The 27130-nt window shown below is 58.7% G+C and overlaps 10 protein-coding genes across 10 annotated transcripts; 4 read left to right on the plus strand and 6 right to left on the minus strand.

Annotated features, from left to right (window-relative positions):
* Positions 1-2033: 2033 nt before the first annotated feature.
* EHS24_009681 (uncharacterized protein) lies at positions 2034-2793 on the minus strand (the record flags this gene model as incomplete). Its single annotated transcript, XM_028624951.1, has 6 exons — positions 2034-2063; positions 2140-2195; positions 2237-2359; positions 2408-2505; positions 2564-2658; positions 2722-2793. 6 exons carry the CDS (start codon positions 2791-2793, stop codon positions 2034-2036), a joined length of 474 nt encoding a protein of 157 aa, XP_028475119.1.
* A 454-nt stretch (positions 2794-3247) lies between these two features.
* Positions 3248-6557, plus strand: EHS24_009682 (uncharacterized protein; the record flags this gene model as incomplete). The annotated part of the gene is made up of 18 exons (XM_028624952.1): positions 3248-3456; positions 3510-3546; positions 3590-3792; positions 3846-3957; positions 4015-4172; positions 4217-4345; positions 4385-4435; positions 4487-4714; positions 4768-4869; positions 4910-5061; positions 5115-5493; positions 5549-5695; positions 5737-5745; positions 5802-5942; positions 5981-5999; positions 6052-6071; positions 6119-6235; positions 6272-6557. The coding sequence occupies 18 exons, from the start codon at positions 3248-3250 to the stop codon at positions 6555-6557; spliced, it is 2499 nt and encodes an 832-aa protein (XP_028475120.1).
* A 126-nt stretch (positions 6558-6683) lies between these two features.
* On the minus strand, positions 6684-9687 carry EHS24_009683 (uncharacterized protein; the record flags this gene model as incomplete). Its single annotated transcript, XM_028624953.1, has 4 exons — positions 6684-8363; positions 8413-8768; positions 8811-9342; positions 9385-9687. The coding sequence occupies 4 exons, from the start codon at positions 9685-9687 to the stop codon at positions 6684-6686; spliced, it is 2871 nt and encodes a 956-aa protein (XP_028475121.1).
* A 648-nt stretch (positions 9688-10335) lies between these two features.
* Positions 10336-11327, plus strand: YKT6 (palmitoyltransferase; the record flags this gene model as incomplete). Its single annotated transcript, XM_028624954.1, has 5 exons — positions 10336-10479; positions 10565-10676; positions 10747-11054; positions 11118-11228; positions 11301-11327. The coding sequence occupies 5 exons, from the start codon at positions 10336-10338 to the stop codon at positions 11325-11327; spliced, it is 702 nt and encodes a 233-aa protein (XP_028475122.1).
* A 749-nt stretch (positions 11328-12076) lies between these two features.
* EHS24_009685 (uncharacterized protein) lies at positions 12077-14681 on the minus strand (the record flags this gene model as incomplete). Its single annotated transcript, XM_028624955.1, has 5 exons — positions 12077-12184; positions 12445-12488; positions 12770-12788; positions 12861-12917; positions 13074-14681. The coding sequence occupies 5 exons, from the start codon at positions 14679-14681 to the stop codon at positions 12077-12079; spliced, it is 1836 nt and encodes a 611-aa protein (XP_028475123.1).
* A 1452-nt stretch (positions 14682-16133) lies between these two features.
* On the minus strand, positions 16134-18458 carry EHS24_009686 (uncharacterized protein; the record flags this gene model as incomplete). Its single annotated transcript, XM_028624956.1, has 6 exons — positions 16134-16146; positions 16200-16528; positions 16602-17103; positions 17208-17297; positions 17368-18047; positions 18096-18458. 6 exons carry the CDS (start codon positions 18456-18458, stop codon positions 16134-16136), a joined length of 1977 nt encoding a protein of 658 aa, XP_028475124.1.
* Positions 18459-18817: 359 nt separating this feature from the next.
* Positions 18818-20723, minus strand: PDB1 (pyruvate dehydrogenase E1, beta subunit; the record flags this gene model as incomplete). The annotated part of the gene is made up of 9 exons (XM_028624957.1): positions 18818-18901; positions 18987-19093; positions 19145-19230; positions 19286-19506; positions 19567-19823; positions 19957-20035; positions 20089-20136; positions 20210-20314; positions 20526-20723. The coding sequence occupies 9 exons, from the start codon at positions 20721-20723 to the stop codon at positions 18818-18820; spliced, it is 1185 nt and encodes a 394-aa protein (XP_028475125.1).
* A 428-nt stretch (positions 20724-21151) lies between these two features.
* Positions 21152-21793, plus strand: EHS24_009688 (uncharacterized protein; the record flags this gene model as incomplete). The annotated part of the gene is made up of 2 exons (XM_028624958.1): positions 21152-21343; positions 21419-21793. The coding sequence occupies 2 exons, from the start codon at positions 21152-21154 to the stop codon at positions 21791-21793; spliced, it is 567 nt and encodes a 188-aa protein (XP_028475126.1).
* A 235-nt stretch (positions 21794-22028) lies between these two features.
* On the minus strand, positions 22029-25429 carry EHS24_009689 (uncharacterized protein; the record flags this gene model as incomplete). Its single annotated transcript, XM_028624959.1, has 4 exons — positions 22029-23963; positions 24014-25042; positions 25115-25182; positions 25303-25429. The coding sequence occupies 4 exons, from the start codon at positions 25427-25429 to the stop codon at positions 22029-22031; spliced, it is 3159 nt and encodes a 1052-aa protein (XP_028475127.1).
* A 373-nt stretch (positions 25430-25802) lies between these two features.
* EHS24_009690 (uncharacterized protein) lies at positions 25803-26678 on the plus strand (the record flags this gene model as incomplete). Its single annotated transcript, XM_028624960.1, has 3 exons — positions 25803-25832; positions 26001-26165; positions 26382-26678. 3 exons carry the CDS (start codon positions 25803-25805, stop codon positions 26676-26678), a joined length of 492 nt encoding a protein of 163 aa, XP_028475128.1.
* Between the last annotated feature and the right edge of the window lie 452 nt (positions 26679-27130).

A 27130-nucleotide genomic window follows, 5' to 3' on the forward strand; every position in this document is an offset into this window, starting at 1 on the left:
ATGGTTGGGCGGGCTCGTAACAGGGGTGTTGTAAGCTGGGGGGAAAGAGCCACTTGTGCTGTCGAGTGTTATACCAGACGCTGTCGCAGCGGCCAGAGTAGGGTCGTTGGTGATCAGAGGTCCTGAGGACTGGAGATGGTGTCCAACCAGGAGTTGGGCGATGTAAAGGACGGATGTCACTGCTGGGATGAGGATGGGGGATTCCTTTCAGCAGGCATCCAGGACCTAGGAGAGGAAGACCCGCCCCCGGTCGGGCTGCCAAGCGTTGCGCGCAAGAGGCCGGCAGGAGGCGAGGCGGGGGTAGCACGCGCCGTTTGAGTGGACACCCTGATGCAGCGTCCACCACCCTGGCCACACCAATTGGCACTTCCCTGTGGAACACGTACGTAACTGAGACAGAGAGATGTGGAGCGCGAGCGTGGCGGCGCAGGCAGCAGGCGGCGCTGGCGCACTGGGAGCGCTCTGGCCGTTTGTGGGAGCGCCAGCCCAGAGATCCAGAGATCCCAGCAGAGAGCAAAGGCGTGGCCGGGCCGAGAAAGTTGGGCTTACGGTAAGTGCTGGTTAAATGCATGGGGGGCATGGGTCCATGGCATCCATGGGCTCACCAGGGACGACCCCGGATAGACGATGCTCCCTGGCGCATGTTGCATGTTGGCACTGCTGCTGCTGCGGGCAACCGAACATGCGGCCGCAGGCCGGGCCCAGCGTTTGCAGTGTGGCCTCTGGGTGGCACGCGCGGCACGCAGAGCTTGAGGCTAAAGCCACCACTCGCCTGTTGGCCGGTCAAACCCCTTTACAAGGTACAGCACAGGGTTCCAGGGCCATAAAGCTCGCTTGCTTGGTTGGTCCACCCACCCCTCTTGTTAAGACTCAAGTCATCAAAAGACGTCCGCAGTCGGTGTGCCGTCGGTCCGGCGACTGGAACCATGTGTGTGCAGTGCACGCATCCGGTGCTTCCCTTCATCCCTGTAGGATAAGTGTTCGGTCCCATGCCCTCTTGGCCCTAGCGGTTCATTCCTCACACATGGCCTTGTGGCTGCCGAGACAGAGTAGTGAGCGTAGCTTTGCCTTGCGATCATCAAATTATAGGCGTCGGGGGGATAATTACTCCAGGCCATCTACTTGCCGTCAGCTCCAGCAGAGACAGGAGCATCACCCCACTTACTTATCCACACCACTGGAAGCGAATGCCTTAGTCAGTAGCGCATGTACTTACTTACATGGGACCCACAGGTCAACATGATCACTTGTTCCACGTTCCCTTGAAACGGCGCGCCTCAAGACTTGTGGCGTGCTCTGTCCTCCTTACGAGGCGTTTCCACTTGTCCTACTAAACCCATGACCAGTCTGTATGGGAGGATCGGCTTCCCGTGACAAGGAAGCGCAGATCCAGTAGTGCTTCCAATATGCAAACGGGCGTCTCAACAACCCGGGGGAGAAGGGAAAGTCTGCAGTTTGTCGATGCAGCACCCAGGCTCCACACTCAACAGAACATAATTAGGGCACGGTCCGGACCTTAAACCATCCGCGCACGCCCAACAATTACAACCGAGGCCCCTTATACCCCTTAACCCCATTTGCTTTAAAGCGATAGACCAAATGGCCTACGAATTGGTTTCCGCGAATTCGAGGCCGGCTCCACACTCACACCGCCACCGAGTGGCGGCCAGCCCTTTGCTTTTTGTGGAGCGTTTCGATAATTACAAGCCTGTGGCCTGTCAAGCCTCAGTCAGGTGTTGACGATCAGCGTTGTGATAACGCCTCTGGCCGCTGGCCTCTGGCCTCTGGGCCTCCGGGTGCTCGTGATCGGCTGACGACAGGAAAAGCTAGGCGGCTGACTACATATATATGCATGCAGAGCCAGACGTGAAGGTGTTCTGATAGCCGGTTTGGGCTGGGAGCATGTCAGAGCACAAATCAATATCCACTACTATGTTTGAAATCTCTCTCTCTGTTGACGGAACAGATACAAACGATCCGGGGCCGCTCTGTATCTAGGCCCTCTGCCGGTGGGTATATCGCCGTTCAAACGTTTACGCCGTGCCGCGGCGCTTGACAAACGTCTATTGCGTCAGAGCGTGAACGGTTTGTCGCATGACAGCGGCTGCGTAGAAGGGCATCCCTTATGCCGTTGCTTACCTCCAAGTCCGAGCGTGTGGCCACCGCCAGCACCCATTTGCGGTCGTCATCGGTCACTGACACATGTCAACACTCAGCTTCAACCGCGGAAACTCACCAAGCGCAAACTCGACGCCCTGGCTATTGAAAAACGCTTCAAGATCTTCGAGTGTAGTGTCAGGTGTAATCACCGTGTAAGGGTGCGCCTTGGAGGTCATTGGGAAGTGGGTGGTGTGGGAGGCTGAAAGTAGGTCAATACGAGATGTCTTCATCGCCTGGCAACACCCACAGATGGGATCGGCTTCAGCAGCTTGACCGCTCTCGAACTTGCGCTTCATAGCTTGCACGTTCAGGTAGCCAACGGGCTTGCGATTGTCATTCAGTACGCTGGGCCACCAGTCAACAACCCATAATCAGACATGCTAGAGATGCAAATCAAACTGACGGGAGCTGGTCAAACTCGCGCTCGTATGCCTTTTCGAGAGCCAGCGACAACGGCGCATCTTGAGGAACGCAGAACGCGGGAGGAAGCTGCAAGTCCTGGTGGTGTATGAGTGTCTGAACGTGATAGTAAGGGGTGGTGGGAGGTGGGGGGGGACACACCTCTACAACTGCACCACGGTACTTTGCCGCATTTGAGACCGAGGCGGTAGGTGTTGTTTCCCTGTCGGCCATTGTGGATAGTGGATGGAGAAGATGGTGCGATGGACGTGTCGTGTTTCGCGTGGGCGGTGTGGGCGGGCGCGCGGGCGGGGGCAGCGTGCGCAACGTGTACCGTGCTGTGCGGCGGGCGTGTGATGCTTTTGTTTTTGGTGGTCGCGCCGCATGCGCGCCGTCTCGCCCGGACGGTGCTTGCCGTCCCATGGTGCTTCCACTGTGGCCACTTGGGGCCCCCACGAGACGCCAGGATTCAGTGACGACATTGCCGCATTTTGCTGCCGGCAACCACCTGGGCCTGTCATAACCGGCGCTGGCGGAGCGTCTGTGGATGTTGGGTGCATGGGTCTGCGGACGGTGATACGGTGATGGACGACAATAAGCGCACACACGCGCCGCTTTCATCCAACGCTATGTGCTTCTCTTTTCAACATCAAACCATTCTCCACATCTCACATCCACGCACGTCACAATGAGTGTAACGAGCGTGCCATCGCTCTCCTTCCCACAGGCAAACCGCCGTCGGGCAGTCCTCCTGCTCGTCGTCGCCCTGGCCCTCGTGCGCTCGACGTCATTGCCCTCCGTCACCCATGTCAACGACGCCGTGACCCTCAAGTCGTGGCGCGAGAACAGGCGCCAGACTCGCGAAGCCCGCAAACGACGTGAACGGGAAACCCCTCTGTACGGTCACTCGTAGCAGAACGTAGTGAGAAGCCACGTGCTGACTGCTTAAGCAACACTCCGGCTCTGGAGAAGAAGATGGTTGACCTCGTGTGTGATCCAATACACCCTCTCCAAACTGACATGTTCCCAGTATATTCCTGACCCCTCCGGTTCGCGCACACTCCTCGTCCCTCATCGGGGCCAGATCTCCAAGGTCCGCATCACACCCACAGCCCCCGAGGTCTATTCAGCGCATCAGGAGCTTTTCCCACCTCTCCGGCCGGGCGAGAAGCTCGGCGTCAACAAAAGGTTTTGGCAAATGCTTCGTGCTGTCTTGACTGTTGCTATCCCTAGGTGTGTTGGATAGACTGGTTTACTAGGACAACATGACGCTGACTGAAAAACAGTGCAACAGGAAAGGAAGCATTTCTTTTACTGCTTCACACTTTCTTCCTCGTCGGTCGCACATATCTAAGTGTACTTGTCGCTCGATTGGATGGTCGTATTGTTCGCGATCTTGTAAGTATATCTCTCTCTAACCCCCTGTTTGGCACTTACATCTCTCTTTCTCAATAGGTGTCTGCCGATGGCAAAGGCTTCCTTCGTGGGTTGGGATGGTGGTTCGTGCTAGCCGTGCCGAGCACCTACACCAACTCCATGATTCGCTATTTGGAGCACAAACTGGCGTTGGCATTCCGCACCAACCTTACCCGTTACATTCACGACCTTTACCTGTGAGTGCAACGTCAACTTGTCTACCCAAACTGACCCGTTCTAGCAACAAAAACCTCAACTACTATAAACTGGGTTTGGGGTTGGGTGCCCCCCCTCCATTGCCCGAAGTGAAGGGCTCCTCGAAGTCGAAAGGTAGCGAAGCTTCGGATACCGCTAGTGGAGGAGCGGACCAGTGAGAAATGGGGCTCTGTCACAAGTGGCTAATATACAGGCTTATCACAACCGACCTGGCGCGCTTTTGTGACACTCTTGCTGCGCTTTAGTGAGTAACAATCACGCATGCTTGGTTTTCACAGGCTGATCACCTCCCTAGCGGCAACATGGGTAAGCCATTTCTCGACATGGCCATTTTCAGCTCCCAGTTGGCGTATTCTTTGGGGCCAGTGGGAACCGCTGGTCTCTTTGCCCAGTACTACTTTACAGCTTGGGTTCTGCGAAAGGCCACGCCAGCCTTTGGTCGTATGGCTGCCTCAGAGGCTCGCCTAGAAGGAGAGTATCGGACAGGGCTGGGACGCATCGGCCGCGACAGCGAAGAGATTGCGTGAGTGCCGGTTGATGTGGTCACAGGGAAACGATGAGCTGACGTATTTCTAGCTTTTACGATGGTGGCAAGCGCGAGCTCTCCATCCTTTGGACAGCCTACCAGAAGCTCGCCAAGCATGTCCATTCCGTCTACAAAGTTCGCATTCCTTATGGGTAAGTAACTAAATGACAAGACACAATGCCAACCGTTTAGCATGACGGAGGACTTTGTCATCAAGTACTTTTGGTCGGCGGTTGGATATGGTCTCATGTCCATTCCAGTCTTCTTCCCCGTCGCCCGTCATTCCACACAAGCCAGCGCAGACCCTTCCACAGTGCACAACGAGGTGGCTTCACGCACGGAAAGTGAGTAGACTGTTTGAGCTGCTTCTCGTGAGCCAACTACTGACCTCTCACAGGCTACGTGTCCAACCGTCGTCTTCTTCTTTCGCTTGGTGACGCGGGAGGCAGGCTCATGTACTCGGGCAAAGAGCTTGCAGAGCTTTCCGGCTACACTAGCCGCGTCTACAGCCTTCTCGCCTCTCTCCATGCTTTAGACAACAATATTTACCCCAAGAACCCCCGTCCTGCGGCACTGCCTGCAAACCAGTCATTCTACGACTTGTCGAACGTGCACGGCCGTGTTACAATCGGCCCTAGCCACGTTCTTCTCAAGGGTGTTCCCATTGTCGCTCCTGCTGGTGGCTCAGCAGGTGCGGAGCGCGGAGGAGAGGAACTCATTCGCAGTCTCGACCTCCGGGTCGAAAAGGGCGAGCACACCCTCATCACTGGTCCCAAGTGAGTGTGGCATTGTGTTTGTGTAGAGGGATTGTTGGCTGACGTGTTATTTCAGCGGCGTTGGAAAGACCGCGATTGCACGTGTCATTGCTGAGCTGTGGCCAACCTGGTCAGGTCTTCTGGAGCGCCCCAGTCACGGCGAGGGCGGCATCTTCTTCTTACCTCAAAAGCCTTACCTTTGCATTGGCAGTCTGCGTGACCAGTGAGTACTTCATGCCTGACGAATGGCTAACTTGGTGACAGGGTTATCTAGTGAGCCCTTTTCAGCCCCAAGCTCACAAAGAAGGATGGTCACATGCTAATTTCAGCCCCCACACCTATGCTGAGATGAAGGCGCGAGGCAGAACCGACAGCGAGTTGATGAGCATTCTTGAACATGTTCACCTCGCCTACCTTCCTGGCCGCGAGGGCGGTTGGGGAACCAGAAAGGAGTGGAAGGATGTTTTGTCGTGCGTAACGTTACTGGTCCCAAAGCTAACATCAACAGCGGTGGCGAGAAGCAAAGGGTGAGGGATTTGATGGTTGTTCTGGTGTGCTTGATACACTAACTAGCCACAGATGGGCATGGCTCGCCTCTTGTGAGTTGCGACTGTTACGAGGCAGGATGCCCGCTGACGTGTTTAAGCTATCACCGCCCAACTTATGCAGTGCTGGACGAGTGCACCTCCGCCGTTTCCACAGACGTCGAGGGACTGATGTACGAGCACGCTAAATCGCTTGGTATTACTCTCATCACCATCTCGTGAGTTTCAAGCAGCTGCACACGAGTTAACAGCAGTCATCGTCCATCTCTCCTGAAGTACCACAACCGTCACCTGCGCCTCGGCGAGCCGACTCTTGCGCCATCCTTGTCCACTGCCAATTTGCAGGCCACTCTCGGAACGCCGACCACCCCGCTTGCCGCTCACGGCTGGCAATTGACGAAGCTGGCATCAGGCACGGACGAGGAAAAGCTCGAGCTGGACAAGGAGATTGAACGCCTGGAGCGAGTTCTCGGCAACGAGGTGGACCAGTGGCAGTCTCGACTGGACGAGGTCAACACGGAGCTGCGCGGTGGCAAGTAGATTCCCCAGTTCTATGGTTGTATCGTCTCGGACTGTCTTTCATTCACCTTTACGTTATCCCAAAATGAGATGCATCGCAAAAACGTTTATTTAAAAAATACTTTGCCAGCCAGACAACAAGGAAGTTTAAGGGTTGAGGTTGACGTCTCCGACATACGTGCCCGAGACTGTGGAACGACTCACGTCATCAAATGACCAGCCGTGCAAGGTCGGAAGTTCCTTGCCCTCGCCATCAACAATCTCAATGCCCAGGCCAGAGATGAGGTGGTTGGGTACCACAAAGTGGGCGTTGACGCTGGTCGGCGCCAGCTGTCCGGATCCAGCCGCAGTGAGGAAGCGAGCGACAATCTTGCCCTCGGCGCCCACCTTGGCCTCCTCCAAAGACCACGAAATCTGATGACCGTCTGAACCGTCGGCAGGGGCACCCCAAACACCAGAAACGGGCTTGGACTGCGTAGTGGTGACGGCCGGCGACTCGGGGAACGTGACGGCAAGACCAAGGTCACTAGTCGTAGAACCCTGGGCTCGGTAGTGGAGAATCATGCGGGTCTCGCCGTTCTTGATCTGGAAAGCCGGGTTGAGAATGAGAGGCGCCACAGTCGTCTCGGCGCCCTCGGGGACAAGGACGTGGTACTTGAACAAGACTGGGCCCAAGCCTTCGCCAGTTTCAGGGTAGGTAGTCGCCTGGGCAAGAGCGTCGGTGTTGAGATAGTACTCTCCGGGGCTGTCGGGGACCTGGACAAGGAACGCGGGGTTGGGAGAAACAGACTCGAGGGCATCAAACTCCGTCAGGCGGATGTGAAGAGCCGAACCAGCTGGGGGGAGAGCTCGGCTAGTAGAGGCGGCGAGCGAGACGTGAACCTCACCAGTGACAACCGTACGTTGCGAGGCAAACTGGCGAATGAAGGCGTGGACAGTCTCCACCATTGTTGCCCGCAGCCCCGGTGCAACGTTGATTGAGGTAGTGGTAGCAGTGGGCACAGCAGCAGCTGCCTTGGTTGCGGGGCTCTGGATCTCGGTTGGTGTGGCGGACAGGCCCGCGGAAGCGGCCGGGTCAGCGCCGGTAGACGAGTGGCGAAGCGCAGCAGTACCAAGAGCCGCCGTGCCAGCAAGGGCAGCTCCTGCAGCGCCAGCGACCTGTGGAGTAACAGTGGTACTCGAAATAGTAGGGTTGAAAGTTGGGGCAGAAGAACCAAGGGCGGGCGATTCGAAGGGGTTGCGTGACGACGAGAGGCTGCTGAGCGAGGTCTTGCGGATAACATCCTGTCGCACGGACAAAGTGTTGGTAGGGGAAACATTCTGGAGATGCTCCTCGTCCTCGCCAAGCTGGGCAAGAGCCCTCATGTGCTCAGGCGATACGGGGCTGTTCTCTGTAGGCGAAGCCTGGATCGTGTGACGAGCCTCGCGACGACCACGGGCAATCGTAGTACGGCGCGTTGGCGCTCCAGGTGCCATTTGGAGGGTCTGCTGCATCTTGGCCAGGGCAGCCTTGCGCTCCGCTTCATCTTCCTTGATCGGAGTGGATGACAGAGCAAGGTTGAGACGGGCTGGGCCACCGTCGATAGAACCAGCGGCGCTCGACGGTTGCGAAGCGTCCGGAGATGCTGAGCGCTGCTCGGCGAAGATAGCAGAAGGCAGTGAGACGCCGTTGGCGGTGCTGCTGCTGGTGAGCACCTCGCGAGTAGCAGCAGGAGCAGCAGCAGACGGCGCGGGAGGGATAGGGACCAACTCGGTTGGATCCTCCCATGGGTTCCTGTGGCGGTCGGCTGGGGCGATAGAGAAGCCTTCCTCGTCAACAGGAGGAGGCTGGAAATGGTCAGTAAAGCAACAGTAAAACAAGCATCCCAAGACTCACAGGACCAGACGTTTGGGGCCTGACGTCCCCGCCGGGACGGTCGCTGTGCTGACGGTGGATAGACGGCGGCTGCTGGCCGGCGCTGCGACTTTCGTCCTCGCCCTCCTCGAGCGGGGAGAACATCTCGTCTGTTGGCCGACGAGTGGTGCTACGCATCGACGGGGCTTCACTGCCACTTCGCTGGCGGCCAGCCACTGTCGCCTTTCGGGTGAGCATCGACTTGATACCGCTAAAGCCACCACCGCCGCCGCCGCCCGTGGTGGATGACACGGTGTGGGTGGACCCATTCGCCTTGCGTGGACCAAAGTCGGCCGTTCCTGAGGTTCCGGTCGTATGGACAGACATCCGCCGAGCCGCTTTTTCGAGGTCAGCATCATAGTGTCAGGGGCCATGCTCACGGGTGGAGGACACCGACGAGGCTCCGGCAGTAGTGTTGACCGTGTTGACCGTGTTGGAGCGTGCACCGGGCCTTCCGCCGCAAGCAGATGCAATGCGGAGACCAGCAGAGGTGACCTCGTCATCCGTTTCCCAAGAAAGGAGCTTTGTGAGGCTGCCCTCCGCACGTTCGCCGTCCTTGGTGGCCATGTCTGCCCGAGCTGTTGCCCAACGAACAACAATCTCCTTCAGGCTGCGCAGGCGTTCCTCGTCGAGCTTCTGGAAAGTGGTGTAGACCATGGGAGTAAGGGATGCCAGACTGCTTGTAATCTGACCCAGGTCTGCGCTCAGCTGGTCGGCTTTGGAGGACCCCTTCTTAGCCGTGGCCTTTTCGAGCTTGCCCGACGTCTTTTCGTAATCTTTCAGAGTACGGTCAAGGGATGCCTCCTGGTCGTGAATACGCCTCCAGGAAGCAACCTTGTTGGGGAGGTCACGGACAGGCTGTTCAAAATCGGACTTGAGCATTGCCGACAACGTCGAGTGAACGGACGACGTCTAATGACCTGTCAGTACGACGCATGTAACCTTGGAGCTCACTTCCTGCAGGTCGGCAACAACTGCGTCAAACAGCTTTGCCTCGGCACTGTGGCGCTCCCATTCCACGCTCCCCTTACCGCTCAGCTGGCCTGCTTCAGCAGACCGCGCCAGTTTTGCGAGCTTGGTGGAGTATTCTTGCTCGATGACAGCACGTTCGCGGTACAGTTCGGAGAGAGCATGCACATGCGTATTCGATGCCTGGAGACGGCGGGAGAGAGCGTTTAGGACGGGCCGCGTGGATGCAGAATTGAATGCGTTGGCCCAAGCATCCTCTGGGAGGGTGTCGGATGCGTTTGGCGGCATGACGAACAAGAACCAACAAGAAGCCGGCGAGGGACTGTGGGGGGAGTCTGGCAAGGCAGTTCCTGTGGTACGGTGCCGAGGGTGGGGATGGCGCCCTGGGTGAAGGACAGGTAAGGTATCAAAGAGCGCAAGTGCGGTAGAGACAACGAGTGCTGGAGAGACGAGCGAGGGCGATAGAGAGAGAACCGAGTATAGGTGGAGACAGATGGACGTGGTCGCTGGATAGTGTGTTGTCTGTGGGCGTGTGTGTGTGGTGTGTGTGCGTCATCCCCGCGCGGGCGGAGTGCGCCCTTCCCTTTCGGGCAGTTTGCACACCCCGCCCGCCGCCGCGCACCGACCGCCCACTCGGCCCCGGCGCCTATACGGCCCCCACCCCCCCCCCGCCCCCCTCCGCCCACGCCATACACCGTGGCCGGTGGCCACTGTGACGCACACCCTCTCGGCCATGGTGCATCGCAGCTCTCGCTCATCGCCAATCCATCCATCCACATCTTCCACACCCCGCGTCTTCTTCGCGTCCTCCTAACTAAATCGACCTCCAACAAACCGCAAGCATCATCCCATCTGGCCCGGTAGACAAACGCACATCGTATTAAACACTACAAACCAACACTACACAGCACAGCGCACCCTTTCGATCCATTCACCATGAAGGTTTACTCGCTCTCCCTCCTCTCCGTCTCCCCCTCTACCCCGTCGCAGGCCACCCTCTTGGGAACTGCCCAGGACCTGAGCAGCTTCTCTTTCTATCAGCGTGGTAGTGTGGGCGAGTTCATGACTTTTTTCACAAAGGTGGGTTCTTCCACTCGTTCCACTCTGCCCTGATTCAACACGTCAACACCATGACATGGCATCGAACACTGACACTGGTGACCAGACCGTCGCGGAGAGGACGCCTGCCAACCAGCCTTCGTCCGTCGAGGAGAACAACTACAAGGCTCACGTTTTCCGTACTGCTGGCCGTACCCCTGGCGGTCTTGGTCTTGCTGGTGAGAGCCCTCGACAGCGCGCCGCCTGACGCCGAGCTGTTACTGCCCGTTCTTTGCTAACCGGGCGTAGCCGTCATGATCACCGACACCGAGTACCCATACCGCCCGGCCTTCTCGCTTCTTACCAAGCTCCTTGACGAGAACGCAGGTCTCGTTTCGTCTCTCCCCAACCCCTCTGCTGCGCCCTCGTTCAGCGCTGCGTCGTCCGCGGCATTTGGCGGCAACCCTTCGCAGGCTGCTGCCGGCGGTCTGGCCCCTGCTCAGAAGGGCAAGCTTGAGGGCACCCTTGCCTCGTACTTGGCCAAATACCAGGACCCCAAGCAGGCCGACACCATCATGAAGGTTCAGCAGGAGCTGGACGAAACCAAGATCGTTCTGGTTAGTTGCGCCCGTCGGCCTGGATGATGTCAGCGACGAGTAGACGGGACTGACGCTGTGCAGCACAAGACTATCGAGTCCGTTCTCGAGCGTGGAGAGAAGCTTGACAACCTCGTTGAGCGCTCCAACGCACTTTCGACGCAAAGCAAGATGTTCTACAAGACTGCCAAGAAGGTACGTTGCATGTGCTCGGGAAAGTTCCCCGTGCTCCGACGCCATGCGTAGGGATGTGCTGACCCTCCTCAGCAAAACTCTTGCTGTGTTGTCATGTAAGGTGTGGTGTGTGTTCTGGGGTAATAGAAAGCGAAACGCCCCTGCGCTCCAAGCGTAGTCGACCAGGCAGCAGTAGGCCGTCATGGCATGTAGTTGTACCCTACGGCACCACAGGGTTTCGGTCAGTCTGGGGCCGACCTCTTGGTGCTTAATGTGACGAGTTCGTCCAGGCAGTGGGCGGGAAATCGGAGAACATCCTAGCCAGTTGCAGACTCTGCAGATTGCCTCAAGGGTGTACGTGTATGATATATGCCATTGCAAGAGGAAAACACTGCTACAGTCCACAACACTAGCTGTACAGCTTTGAACACAGCGTTTACCCTTGCGGCCCTCCTCCTCTCGCTTGCTAGACTATTGGGTAACTAAATAAACTGCTGAAAGCCGAAACCTGGATCGCTGCGCAAAAATTCGAAAAAGGAGGTGGCTATGAACATACTGAAGAACGATCTCGCGGCCCAAGAGCCAGCCGGCTGTGTGAGGTAGGGGATTCTCTTGACCCATGGCCCGACGCTGTGGAGGCGCACTCTTGCTTTTGTTTTCGTTTTTCGGACCTTCTTCTGTGCTATGGTGCATGTGGCCGGCGCCGGCGCCGAGAGTGCGTCTGGTGCGTCTGGGGTCCAGACTCTCTTGAAAGCGGACAGAGCAGTAGGCTGTGGGGTTGAACACGGATAGGATGTGTTGAGACATAGACAGGGATAGATCAGGCGTGGAGGGAGGTTCATATGGGCAAAGAGTCATCCTGAGCCGTCTTAGTTGTTGATCCTCTCGCGCCGTCCACCGCGGGTCTGGCGAGGTGGGGCACGCGCACGGCAAGGCTCGGAGCGCTGAATGTGCATGAGGAGCTTGTCCTTGCGCGCCTGTACGTTAACATGTCTCTGGGTAGACGAAATGGGGGCAGTGACAACCATCGCGGCAATGGAAGGAAATACTCTCAGGCGGCGCGGCGGATAAAGGCCGAACCGGAGAGTGTGTGGTTCCAGAAAAAGGCGCGTGTCATACGCGCGATGGTGCGGCAGGATACGTCCAGTTCAGGCTGAGATCGCAGGCTGAGATCCGCGACAGCCGTGTTGATGTAGAAGGCAGAAAGTGAAACAGGGCAGTTGCTTTGTGTACTCACAAAGGCGTGGTCGCACACAGGGCAGGAGAATGGCTTTTCACCGGCTGTGAACGTCAGCACACAGCCTGCACACAAATTAGAGGGCGGGTAAAGCGCGACCGCCTTAGGGGAACGGGGGAGAGGTGAGGAGCAGCATGGCAAGGTTTGGCAAGGGCCGACATTTGCCACAGGCAAGTCAACGCTCGCCTGCAGAATGTTCCCCAGCCCACGGCCAATTGGTGAGCAGCGTGGGGACGGCCGCAACCTTGACAGAAATGACCAAGGGGAGCACAACAAGGTGCGATAATAATGGATGGGAGGGAGGATGAGAAAACTGGGAACGCACTGTGCTTCCGGCGGTGGCGCTGGTCTGTTAGCTTACAACAGAGCAAGAAAATAGCAATTAAATTCCCTTCAAACGGGAAATATTCACTTACCACAAGGTCGTTACGGCGGGTGAAGGCCTCCGTGCAATCAGGGCAAGGGAAGCGTCGCTGCATGTTAGAAAAAAAAAAGTTTGACCCTCAGGAGAATAGCAAATGGAAAGTGGAACGCGCGAAAGGTCAGAGCGCCGACTACAGGCCTGTCTGCCTTTTTGAGAACCACGCCCTTTCCTCGGAGGAGGGGTAGATTCTGATTGTGGTACTCACTGTGGCTGGAGCACTTGTTCCACGCTTAGCCGGTGCCCTGATGCGCTCATGTTCGGGCCCGGGAACACGTTGGGTTGTCGAGCTGGGTCCACCACCGCTGTTGACACTTCCAGCACCGGGAGGGGTCGCCCAAGGGTCCTCGCGGTATCCATTGCCGTTCATGTCGGCGATGGAGTTGTATTGGAGCGGCCAGCCGTACGAGTGCTGTTGCTGGGGAACGGGAACGATGGGCTGGAGGTGACTAGGGTGAGCAGCGTGTGGCGCGTGAGGAAAAATGTGGCTGTTGGTATGGGCGTGTGTGGACGACTGCTGCTGGTGCTGGTGCTGGCTGGGATGCTGAGGTTGGTTTCCATGCTGCATGTGTGGAGAGAGCTGGTGGCCAAGAGGCGACGGGGAAAGCGAATGGTGAGGGCCTTGGTTGAGGCGTGGAGGTTGAGGACGGAGGAGAGTGGGAACGTATCCATCAATGACGGGTGGCTCACGGGGGTCGCGTACACCGTTGGCGAGACCACTACCACCGCCGCCGCCACCACTGGAGTAGTCCAAGTCCTGGTCGCGAATGCCAGTAGGGTAACGGTTGTACTCGTAATCGAGGGGGTGGGTTAAGTGCTGAGACGGGTGGGTGGACGGGTGGGTGGGGTGGGTGGTGTGAGCATGAGGGTGGTGCACGTTGTTGTGGTATTCAGCGTCACCGTTGACCATGCGCTCCTCCTTCCAGCGTAAGTTCATGTCACGGGTGTGGTCACGGGGGTTGAGGTCGCGATCGCGGTCACGAATGTCGTTCCGTGACGAGTTGGTGCCAAATCCGCCCGTCGATCCCGTGCTTGGCTGGCGGCGGAGAATCTGAAGAGGACTGGCCGCGTTGGGTGGGGCCGTGTTGCCAAAGAAGAGCATGTTGTTGTCGTGGCGCCACTCCTCGAGTCCACTGCCACCGCCTGCACCGGTGCCAGCAGCAGAGTTGGCTGGGGTAGGCCAGGCAAGTTGATTAAACCCGTAGAGGCCGTTGGCCACGGTGGTGGAAGGGGCCGTGGCGGAAGGAGGGGCCGTGGTGGACACGGTCGAAGGCCCGAGCATTGGCTGAAGGATACCAGGAGGCGCGAGTGGACCGAGTGACGGCGTACCGGTGGGTGGAGTGGTTGTCGGAGTCAACCCAAGGAGGCCAGCTGGGGTGGTAGCGCCGGTATGGGCCGAGGCGTTGTTGTTGTTGTTGCTGTGGGTGGTGGTGCTGGTGGTAGCAGCGTGTACACTCATGCCGGTGTCGCCAAGGGGTGTCGAACGATCGACGTCGACGCTCATGTGGCGGCTGCCGCTCGAGCCTGTGGGGGTGCTTGCAGACGCGCTTGAGCGTGCGGCACTGCGCGTCGTGCGCTTGTGCAGATACTGAGGAGGTCCCTGCGCTGAAAAAGCTTGGGAGTGGGGGTGGGGAAATGAGACGGTGCCGCCGGCAGTGGTGATGTCGACCGAGTTGGCTGTGTCGCTGGGAGCCGCGCTCAGGTTGCTTGCCGGGGTGGTGCTTCCAGGCTCTGGGGACGAGGAGGTTGAGTTGGAGGTGTGGGTTCCAAGGGGGGGTGGTGCGGCGAGAGTGTCGCCGAGGTAGGTGAAGCTCATGAGGGGGGGGTGTGGGGGAGCGGGGTGCACCGCTGTACTTTATGGGATAAAAGCTGTGACGTGGACTGGAGGGCCACAAGAGACAGAGACAGAGAGATAGAGAGAGAGAGAGAGAGAGGGGGAGAGAGGGAGAGAGAGAGAGAGAGGAAAAGGACAGCAGGATATCGGGGAGGGGAAAGAGGAATGAAGACGATGATGGTGTGGATGAGGAGGACGAGCGACAGACACAAAGGTGCGTCGTCGCTTTGCTGTCGTCACTTTCCACCTGCAACACTCACACGCCCCTTCCTCCCCCCCGTTCCCCCCCTTTTCGTCGTCGTCTTCGTCTTCGTCCTTGGTGCCCCCCCCGCGCGCGCCCCGTGTGCACAACGCCCCGTCCGCGAACGACAGAGACTGGCGAGCCATTGCCCGTGATTGCTCTGGGCCAGTGCCAGTGTCTGCTGCTGCACATCCGTCATGATCCCCGTCCACCCCACCCCACAGCCCCACGCATGCACCCTCCCCCTCCCAGGGGCGCGCTTTGCAGTGCGGTCGTTTTCTTGTGGGCAGCGGGCAGTGTGGGCGACGATGTGCAACGCAGAGGCCCCGCGCAGATCCGATCCTCGTCGTCTCGCTGGTCCCTCTGTCGGCTCGGATCGCCACACAGGCTTTCGGCTGCCAGCTGCAGGCCGCCGTCACACAAACCACATGGCCGCACACAGGCCACACTCGTCGTCGTCGTCGTCCCTCGTCTCTCCGTTGCCCCCGCGGCGCATTGGCCACCCCCCCCCTCCAACCGTCTCTGATCTCTGTTCCGTCCTCTTTCTTCCTTGCTGCCTCCTTCCTCCCAATCCCTACCTGCCACCCCCTCCATCGACCATCGCTCCCCATGCACGCACACTCTCAGTGATCAGTGACTGGGCCTATTCCCCGTCTACCCCTGCAGGAGCCGTGTGCCAAGTAACACACACGTCTCAGCGTGTTAGCGTCAGAGACGGAGAGGTCCGTCAGAAGCCCAGTGCGTCCCTCTCGTCGTTCTTGCGCTCGTGATCAGTGCAAGCACACCCACACACCCCGCATACACACCGCACACGCGCGCAGCTCATCGCCGTGCTTTCCAGAGGAGGACTGCTCTCAAAGCCTGGGAGCTGAGGGATCATGGAATGGCGTGGCATAACAGACGACGTACAACAGAACAGCGGCCAAGGCCGGCCGGAGGGGGGAGCTGCGGGCAGACCAGACTGGCTGGGATTGGGTAAAAGGAAGAAAATAAAAGGCGATCGTAGACGTGATAAACGAGGACGTGTGGAAAGAGAGACGTGTGAAGCAGTCGTGGTTGCAGGGTATGTGAAAAGGACGAGTGCGGGAGGCCTATTATGGAGATGGGAGGAGAGGAGCCTTGTTCCCGAGGCGTGTCTTTTGTGTCTAGCGACAAGGATCCTGCTTGGCCGAGGACACCGTCATCCTCGACCCTCAATCGGAGGATCTAGATGTCGGACGCCCAAACATACGTTGCGAGACCTTTCGGTGCCGACTCACACGTCATGCCCACCATCGCCACCACCGGGAGCACCGATCAAGGGTGTCGTCTCGTCCGCTCGAGCAGTGTCTGCACGCCCAAGCGCCACACTAACCGAGTCTCTCAACGAGCGTGCGGCAGCACCCACACGCGTGGTAATCGCGCCAAACCCGGCTCCCAGTTGATCGCGCCACCCATCGCCGGCTGGAGGGGCCGCGTCACTGCCACCATCGACAGCTCCGTAGCCTGGTTGGACTGGAGCAGCAGTACGATCCACCACGGGTGTAAGCGTCGCAGAGGACGCGAGATCGCCAGGCGACACAGTGACGTCGGCACGGCATGTGGGGCACTAGAGAGAGGAAGGGTCAGTACCACACCCGAAGTAAAACATGACAAGATGCCAAGTTCTGCATGTTACTCACCAGCTTACGCCACTTGAGGAGCCACTCGTCACACTCGTCCTTATGGAAGACATGACCGCAAGGGAGAATACGGACTACCTCGCCGCGGTGGAAATTATCCATGCAGATGGCACATTCATCCTTGGAGTAGTACCGCTGGCTCTTGCGACGCTCCTTTCCGCGCCGGCGACTAGTGTGCGGGACGACGGGTGTTGGCTTGGGGACTGCTGTGCGAGGCGATGTGGTCGGAGCTTCGGCTTCGTCATCCGCATCCACACCGGCCGGCGACTCGTTGGCCGAGTCAACACGAGGACTGGCTGACGTGACGTCCTGCTCGGACAAAGTATCGGCTGCCTCGGTTGCAACAACTGGAACAGCTGGGGATCGAGCAACAACGGGCGTAGTCTCAATGTCCTTGTCAGACTCGTCGGAGTCGTCCTTTTCCCACACAATGTCTGGCGACCATACGCGCTCCGGAAGGGACAGAACCACAGTCGGGGGTGCACGGTTGGCCTCACGTTGTCTGTAAAAGCAATGTCAGCTGACGAGTTACCAGAGTGCCGGTGACACAAAGCAGTGCTGTTTGACCCGTGTGGCTAACCCAGAACTCTCTGTGTGTAAACTCACCTGGCCACACGAAGACGGTGTGCTGCAATGGTCACGAGAAGGAACAGAGACGGCATCAGGAGGGCAAACGTCAGGAGGGAGCCGAGGGCGCTGGATCATTCGTCAGCGGCTAGGTCCCAAGAGAATAACAAACAGGCGCGTGCGCGTAGTAGTGACTCACTTTCCGTCATCAGCCGGCTCTCCAAGTTCGACGTAGAGCCCGCTGCTGTGGTTGGACAGCAGGTCGCGCAACGTAAGATAGCTCGCGCGTGAGACAAAGACCGAGGGAATGATGATGCCGGTCGTGTCCTCGGGACTGAACATTGTGATTAGGTTTTCGCGTCTCCTTCCTTCCTCGTCTGTCTCGCCGGGACGGGCGACACTATCGCCAACGACCACGGCCGCAGCACCACGTTCCTGCGCGGCGCGCACTTTGGTGGCAAAGTCGCACCCGCCGCGCTCAACCAGCGCGATGACAAAGGGCGCCTTGGGCGTGTGCGGCCGGATCGGCGGCCATGACGGCGGAACGCATGCGCGCTCAGGAGGTATGGGGGCGGACGACAGTGTAGGACGGGCAGAATCCGACTTCCAGCTCCACGTCTCGTCCAAGGAAGCGCTGCTAGCGGCGCTATCAGAGGTGGGTCTGTTGGTATCCTGATCAGGTTGACTGGTCGCCACGGTGTGTGCGGGAAGCGGCGATACACCGGCACCATCACCATTCTCGTGCACGTCAGGCTTGGGCTTTGGCATGTCGACAAACGGCACGAGTGTACCAGTGATAGGCAGGTCGGCGTGTGACTCGAGATAAGATGGGAACGCGGCGGGGCGATGGGGGAGTGTCACATTGTCGACATTGGCGAGCTGCATCGTGTCATTAGTCAATCATTTCCGAGACACAAAGCTACGTACCATGACAGTGAGCACACCTTCACCGCCCATGCTGAGCCAGTGATTGAGCCAGCTGGTGTTGTCCTCCTCGACGACGCCGAGGGCGGCGCCCCACGGTACCAGCGGGTCGACGACGCGGGCGAATGCGACGCGCGTGTCGCGCTCCGTCCATTGCGACGGATCATCGGGGAGCGCATATGGACCTTGCTTGGATGGGCTTTGTGCAGTGTCTGCTGACGACGACTGGGGCCACGTCGGTGCCGCAAGGGCTGGGCACGTGAGTGCTATCGCGACGGCGAGGACGGTGGCAAGAAGAATGTGGGTGTTGTGCGCTTGGGCCGCGGGCCGCGCTGGCCTGCCGTTACCGCGCTCGTGCGGTGGCATCTGGCTGGCTTGAAGGCAGCGCCGAGGGGTGGGTAGGGGCGGGGGGGGAGGGAGATGGAGGTGGTGGACAAGAAGAAGGCCGAGATGGGATGGGAAAGAGATGCAAACTCGACGGACGCACACACACCGCACACAATCACACCCCGCGCACTCGCGGCACGGTCCGGGTCATGGGTCACTTCGGTGGCAAATGTCGCAATGTCTCACCCACTGCACCAGCGGTACGGCGGCCCGAGCAAAAAGTACCTGGGCAGTCAGCCAAGCGCCACGCTCACCGTCGACGCTACCATACGCGGCTCCAACGTATAGATACCCAGTGATGCATAGCACTAAGGTACAGGAAACACGGTACGAATAATCTATGAGCGGTAGAGGTGGCGCTTGACAGTCTTGACAATCAGGTTGGTCTCGGGGAAGGCCAAGGTCTCGAGAGTCTCGGCGTACTGTGCAACAGTGTCAGCAAAAGATGGATGAAACAAGACGTTACGTTGCCACAACAACAGTGTGTTGGGGCTGAAAAAAACATACGGGAGTAGGGACGTCGGCGCCGGTAATACGCTCGGGGGCGGCGTCGAGGAAGTCGAAGGCGGGCGACTCGCAGATCTGGGCAATGATCTCGGAGCCAACACCGAAGGCTTTGCAGGGTCAGCAGGCTGTTGGACTTCAGTAAAGTCCACAAAACGTACCAGGGAAGCCACCCTCGACAGTAATAAGGTGGTTGGTCTTCTTGACCGAGGCGGCGATGGTGTCAATGTCGAGGGGACGGATCGAGCTGGTGCTGTTAGCTTTTGTCTTGCGATCAAACATGTTTTGCTATTCCAACTCACCGGAGGTTGACAACCTCAACCTTGAGGCCCAGCTCCTTCTCAAGGATCTCAGCAGCCTCAAGCGAGTGGGTGACCATCTTCGAGTGGGCGACAAGGGTGATGTCGGTACCCTCCCTCTCAACCTTGGCCTTGCCAATGGGAAGGACAAAGTCGTCGGACATCTCCTCCTTGGTCATGGGGAATGAGATACCGTACATGAGCTCGTTCTCGAGGACACAGACCTAGAAATTTTGGTTAGTCACCATGACCAACGTGAGGATAGAATAGGCAGCCAAGCTCACGGGGTTGGGGTCACGGATAGCGGCCTTCAGGAGACCCTTGCAGTCGGCAGCCGACCAGGGCGAGACGACCTTGAGGCCGGGGATGGAGCCGTACCAAGCAGCGTAACACTGCGAGTGCTGGGCACCGACACCCGAGGCGGCACCGTTGGGGCCACGGAAGGTGACGGGGCAGGGGACGTTACCACCCGACATGTAGTAGGTCTTGCCGGCCGAGTTGACAATCTGGTCAATGGCCTGCATGGCGAAGTTCCAGGTCACTATTACGGGTGTCAGTGGACTACCTTCAGACACATACACCCATCACACAGTCGTGTATTCGTGTATAGGTGTTCAGTGCGGGGACGTAATGCCGGCCCGGCGGGCCGGGGAGCGTTATCCAAAGTAACTCACTGAACTCGCAAACGGGGCGGAGGCCAGCAAGACCGGCGCCGACAGCGAGACCGGCAAAGCCAATCTCGGTGATGGGGGTCTGGAGGGGCAGTAAGCAATGCTGATGCTGGCCAGCAGCGTGTGGACACTCACGTCAATGACACGGTCCTCTCCGAACTTGTCCAGAAGGCCCTTGGTGACCTTTCGGGAAATGTCAGTTGGTTTCTCGCAAATCCCCAAAAAAGGCCAAAGAGTGGAGACGACGACGACGTACCTTGTATGCGCCGTTGTAACGAGCGACCTCCTCGCCCATGACGAAGACGGTCTCGTCGCGGAGCATCTCCTCCTCCATGGCGACGTTGAGCGCATCACGGACGGTCTGTTCCCATTGTCAGCATGCATGTCTCATAGCGCCTCATTTTGCCGTCGTCATTGCAAGCCAAGGTTTGGTTGTAGACAGTCTTCTTCTCGGGCGGACGAATCCGAGATATGCCGCCGGCAGCATCCAACACATCACTGCGGGGCCGCCCTTTGTCACCAAGGAGGGCACAGGTTGCGGCCCTTGCAGATGTTGACGAGTGTGTACTGACCATGGTAGAAGCACCGTCGTCCGAGCTCGCCATGCGGCGCTGGCCCGCACCGACGAGGTAGCGCGAGGCGGAACGGGGCACACGCGGCACGGGGGTGGTAGCGAGAGCGGCGCGCGAGGTCGCGGCGACAGCATTGGTGGAGAGCGCGCGGGGGGCGGCGACCGAGGTCAAGCGGGCAAGGGCTGCGCGGGAGGCCATGGTGTGAAGGGGTGGGGGGTGGTGTGGATGTGGATGATGTCGAGGTCACTACCAGCAGCAGACGGTGGTGGTTTCTCTCTTCTTTCAGCGAGCGAGTGCGCACCCGGCGGCAAGGCGGGCGGTGGATACGTTGGTTCGTTGGGGCATGGCGGCTCGGATGGCCGTCGTACGCTCCGCACCCTCCGCCTGGGCCGCCTGGCCGCCTCTCTCGTGGTGCGCGTGGGTGTGACCAGGGGCCAGGGGCCCGATTTTTTCTCGCCGCTTTTTCAAACCAATTTGTGCGCGGACGCGCGGCAGATCACGTGACTGCAGGCGCGTGCGGCGCGGACATGCACCGTCTCTCCGTGGATAATCCACCTGATTTCCACACAATCACAACTCTTTCTCCACCACTGCTCGCCACCACCACCACCTCCACCACCACCACCATGACGGTCCAAGACCCCACCACCCCGCTCCCCACCCTCCTCGACCACATCGTCACCGCAGCCCCAGAGCAGGCAGGCGTACTCACAGCCACTGTGCGCGACCTGTCCCTCGCCGTCGAGTGGCAACAGCTCCGCCCCCTCGTCCTCCCCGGAACACAGTGGGCCGTCATCGTCGGCCGCAAGCGTGCAGGCGTGAGTATGAGCATGGATACATCTCATTTTGTTTTTGTGGCCCAAGATCCCCAATAGCTGACATTTTGCTCGTAGGATCCCCTCCGCGCTGTCCTGCCACTTCCCTTCCACACCAACTCGCTCACCCCGCCCGAGCTGAAGAGCATATTCTCAGCGCTCGAGACCCTCACCGTCCAGTCGTTGCCTGAGCCTCTGCCACCCCTCGCAGCCACGCCTGAACAGTTGAGGGAAGAGCTGGCACGGAGAACAGTGGACAAGGAGACTGAAGGCCACGGTGACGAGGAGACAGCGTCTGAACTTGCGCCACTTGCAGAGGCCAAGACCATTGCCGAGGAGCTCGTCTTTGACAAGGACACTCTCTACGTCGCAATTGGCGCAACCGACTCGACGGTCGTGTACTACAAGCTCTCGCGGGGAATTAAGAAGCCAGCAGACATTCCAGACGAGTAAACGACGGGCCTACGTACTGCCGTGCTAGAGAGACGTAGACAGACTGTACAATAACTGGACGGTGTGCTGTACAATAATGCATGAGAGTAAAGAGAGAGAGAGAGAGAGAGAGTTTGTGTGTGTGTGTGTATGAGAGAGAAATCGAGCGCATGTGAGGGACCCAGACGTTTTGACAGCGAGCCCAAGGAGAAGCCTGAAGCCATTCTAAACATGTGTGTAAAAGTGATGGGGGAGATTAACCGATGGTGAGAACACCGCGGAGAATGCCCTTTTCAGTGTCGTCGAGAGCGTCGACCATCTCATGCATGCCGTTGGCGTTGGAGAGGTAGGACTCGCGCAGAACGTCGGTGATGTGCTTGCCCATGTCGATCTGGGCGAGCGGGTCTTGGCGGAGATCCTCATCGTCATCTTGAGCATCGTTCTCGCCACCACCCTCGTCGAGCCAGTCCGAGAGGAAGCCAAACTCGTCGGCCGGGTTGGAGGCACCGAGAAGGTCGTCGTCGTCCCATTCCTCGTCGCCATCATCCTCCGCAACGTCAAGGCCAGCGGCCTTGATCTTGTCCTTGTCGGTCACCTTGCCCTCCGCCTGGACATCCTTGAGCAGAAGCTTGAGCGTCTTGACGGGGAATGGGATCTGGGTGTACTGGTTGGGGGTCTGCTTGGTGCGCGAGCGAGTCATAATCTTGTTACGGTTGGCGTCGGTAATGACCAGGTCACCACGGACAAGGACCGAGCGAAGAGGGGCCGAGGGGAGAGCAAAGAGCTTGGACAGTCCAAGGTCGTTGACTCGAATGTTCCATGAACCGGTAATGGTCTCAGCCTGCTCGCACCACGACGCGAGGACGAGGTTCAGAGCCGGAACCGAGGTTCCGTCGGCCACGGTGACAGCCGGGAACGACGTGAGGAGCTCAATGGTCTGCTGAGTAAACTCGGTGCCAAACAGGTAGGCAAAGGGGATGATGAGCGAGGTGATGAACGAGGGCAGCTTGGCAGTGGCGAGGCGGTTGACAACAGCCTGGAGGAGCTCGCCAAGGATGGGGGCAATGACGGCACCGGCCTTGCGGAAAAGGTGCATGATGAGGTCGCCAATGAAGACGCCGCCCGACTCGGAGAACGTGGGCGCCAGGAAGCGCGCGAGGAGGCCAAAGATGACCTCGATACCGTTACGGCCGTTGGGGTCACGCCACTGAATGAGCTTGTCGCAGTCCTTGCGCACAACAAGGGTGAGGTGGATCATGCCATGCTGGATGACGTCCATGTCGTCGGTGGTCTGGAGCACCTGCATGACGGCGACAGTAACTGTGCCGATAAGCTCAGCCTCGAGCGGTCCACCACGCGACTTGATGAGCGCGTTGGCAAGTTGCACAGCCTCGGCAGGAAGGTGGACAGTCTCATCGTCAACAGGTGAAGTGATGACAGCGGCAAGCTTGGGCGCAAAGAACAAAACAAGGGAAGAGACAACAGCAGGCGAAGGCGAGTTGGAAACGGCTTCGACAAGCTCCGTCACAATGGCGGTCAGAACAGGGTCGGTCGAGTGCTTGAGGAACTCGGAATAGATTGCCTCGCTAATAGCGGTGGTGCTCTCTGCCGAAAGTGACGCCTTGTCGAGCGAGACTACGGAGTGAACAGTCTCCATGACGAGGTACAGCGTCTCGCTGGAGGTCTCGGGGAGGATGGGAACGAGGAGGGAGAGAACCTTGCCAGCCTGAGGACCCATGACGCTCTGGTCAACGTGGCGGCAAAAGTTCTTGATTGTCTTGACGGCCGAGATCTTGACGGGCACACTGGTCGAAGGCTCGGCGAGGGCCTGCACAGCCGCTCCGAGATACTGCTCAGCGACGGCAGTTGGGAGCTGGCCGGCAAACTGCGAAGCAAAGACGAAAGCACGGCCCTGGAGGAAAGGAGCGTTAGACTGCGAGAGTAGGCCGGGAATGACCTGGTCAAAGAAGAACGGGAGGTCGAGAGTGAGCGGCTTGCCCATGTCCTTGTCGTCGTCCATGAGGATGGTGAGGTCATCGGCGATGCCGCCAAGGAGACCGAGCATGGCCTCGAGGGGCTTCCACCAGTCCTTCTGGCCAGTCTGGCTAGCCTTTGCAGACTCCTGGACGCGGCGCTTGGCAATGTCATTGACGATGCTGCCGACAGGGCGAGCCCACTTGTCAATGAGAGACTGGATGGAGTGTCAGTGTGGGCTCCACAGTGCGGTCGCTATATACTCACCCCCATGAGGTCGTGGCCGACAATGCGGAGGGAGTAGACAATGTTGTCCTCATCCTCGTCCTCGACAAACGCATTGGCGTCTTCCATCCACTCTTCCTCCTGCTCACGGGTCACCTGAGTGTAGGTGAGGACCAGGCCAATAATGGTCTCGAGCACAGCAGTACCGGCGGTACTGTCTGCGTTGACGAGCTGGTCCTTGGCCTCCTTGACGCGAACAGTGGGCTCGAGGAACTCAAAGATGGCACACGCCAGGTCGTCAAGGTCCATCTTGGTCGTGAACGCAGCATCAGGCGATGGCTGGGGAGGCGACGGTGCGTCAGGGTCGGTCGAGATGTAGTAGGCATTGAACGTCGGCAGAAGGGAGGTGAGGTTGATGATCGACATGCGGACAAAGCTCTGGACGTGCGGGCCAAGGTAGCGCGGGAAGCTGGCCTGGAACTGGAGAAGAACACGGAAGATCTGGATACGCAAAGCAAGGCTTTCCCAGCTCGCCTGGACCTCGGCCGCGGCATCGACCCCAAGGAGCTGAGAGAAGGCGTTGAACCACACGGGCGCCATCTGGTCGAGAGCGTTCTTGACCGCGGCGGGGTGCTCGTCACGCACAGTGGTGAGCATGGTGAGAACGTGACGGTACACAGCGACCGTCTCGGCGCGAGTGGCAAAGCCGTACGCCGTGTTGCCGAGAATGGCAAGCAGGGCCGGGACGAGGTCGCGGACAACGGGGAGGAGCTGGTCCTCGCTAAGATCGTTCTTGACAAACTCGATGACCACGCGCATCGCGCCATGAACGGCGTCGGGGTTGCCAGTCTGGAGAAGGGTGATGAGCGAGCTCAAGAGACTGCTCCAATCCTCGGGCCAGTCGAAGCGTGCCACGGTGCTCGCAGCAAACGCAGCGGCGGCGCGAACCTTGCGCTCGGGGTCGGACAGAGCGGAAAGGAGCAAGGGGCGGACGGCATCCTTGACCTCCGAAGGCGTCGTGGGCTGCTCGTACGCGTCGGCTCCGGGGTACCAGTGGACTGAAATGTACTTCTGCAGGAGGATACCGGCAGAGTAAGAGAATCGTCAGTACCCTGTCCAGCGCATTTACGACAAACGGCAGACACTTATCTGACGTTGGGGGAGGGGAACGCTGTGTGAGCCGAGAATACGCGTCAGACTCAGGCCACCCTCTGTCAACCATCAGCTCATTTCATTCATGTCATGAGGTTGAACGTCTCAGCCGCCAGATGATCTGAGCGTGCACGGCGATGACGACGACGGCCGGCGGCGAGACAAGAGGAGACACGTACCAGGGTGCTGGTAGAGCTGCTGGAGCTGTGCCTCGGCGGCACGGCGTGTGGCCTCATCGGGGCTCAATGTGGCCTCGAGGCAAGAGAGGACCTGTTGGTCGAGTTGACTCGGGCCGGCGGAGGCCATGATTTGCTGTTGTTGTTGATGGTCTGACAGATGTGTGTAAACGCGTCGGGCACACTTTGGTCGGGTGGAACGAACATTCTGACGAGGTGGCCGTAAAAACACGGAGTTTGGCAACTCTCCACCAAACCGCCATGTGATGGCCATGTCCGGGCCACGTGATGGCCATGTGGGAGATTGGGACGTCCGCTCCGGTGGCCAACCTGGCAGACACACGACCTCGTACAACGACTCTGGGTTTCATTCTATATTCACCAACAAAGCACCAACAAAGCGTCAAACACAAAGCGACAACAGCGGGCCCTCCACCCCTCTCCACCCTTTTCACTCTCTCCGCCCTCTACATCCTCCTTACATCCCCCAGGTGCAAGTCAACATGCCCAAGGAGCTCGTGAACCAGGACGAGGTGGGTCTTTCCTTTCCTCCCTTTGTCGCCCGGCTCGCTTTTGCCATCCTCTCTGCGACATCAACACACTTGTCGACCAATGTCAACGGTTCATACGCTGCGACATTCTCAGAAGCCACTGCCAATACGATCCAATGCCGTTTGCGTCTGCTGACCCTCCATTCCCAGTTCCTCACCCGCCTGACGGCCGCGTTCGCTTCCCCTTCTAGCGCCATCTGGCTCTCGCACAAGCGCTTCCCTCACGACACCGAAGGCGACGCACGCATGGACCCCGAGGACGAGCACGATGTTCTTTTGAGGTGTACCCAGGGCGAGACTAAGTTCAGCGCTAGGGTAAGTTTCTGTCTTATTGGCAAGGATGGAGGTCGACCGGTTTTTACGACTTTGCATGGGTTTCGACTGGCGGCTAGCTGCCAGGCTCCCTTATACCGAGGGGAATCTTGTCCACACGGTCGGCCTGAATCATTCCTGGCTGGCTGATTTGCTGGCGGTGAAGGCGTATCTCCCTCGTGCACCGTTCCTTCGTCAACATGTTCTAACGACCCTCAGGTGCCCGCCTCCTCCCTCCCAACCTTCCACGCCGCGTACGGAGCACTCCTCAAGGCCTCGATGGCACCTCACATGCGCAAGCGCGACAAGAAGAAGGAGCGTGCGCGCGCCGACGCCGCCGCTTCTCGCCGGCGTGAGCTTTACGTGGACGTGAACCTCGCGAGCAACGCAGGAAAGCGCGGTGCGGGCAGGAGGCAGCGCCAGCGCAAGGTCGCTGCTCAGAAGAAGAAGGAGGCCGAGAGGGAGAAGGTCGAGTTGCGCGAGAGCAAGCATGCCGCTGAGGCTAGGGACGATTAGGTGCCCAGCGCGTTGTAGAGTTAGGAGCTTAGGTTTGACAGGCAGCGACAGCTAAGACTAGGACAGCATTGCTGGATGAGATTTGAGTGGCTTATCTGGTCCTTTTGAAGGTGTTAAAACAAACTCATAAAGTGTCAAACAAACCCATAAAGTGTCAAACACACTCATGACTCGCTTGCAAACCCTCACGGCTTTGGTCAACCATATCAAGTTTGTGACACAAGTAGCATCGGGTGGCGCAAAGGCCACCATATGGGTTACAACGAGCTCGGGATGGACAACACAAGCAGATTTCTAGAGTTGATTGGGGGTGGGGGGTGCAGGGTGAGATGGTTTGGGAAAGTTGGGACGTGGTGCGGCGGAGGGAAAACTACAGTTCTGTAGTGGACGGTGGAGTGGGGAAGGGACGGATATGAGGGGGAAATGGCAAGGTAGCGTTGATGGATCCTGGC

This window comes from Apiotrichum porosum (assembly GCF_003942205.1).
Source record: "Apiotrichum porosum strain DSM 27194 chromosome Unknown scaffold_9, whole genome shotgun sequence".
NCBI lineage: Eukaryota > Fungi > Basidiomycota > Tremellomycetes > Trichosporonales > Trichosporonaceae > Apiotrichum > Apiotrichum porosum.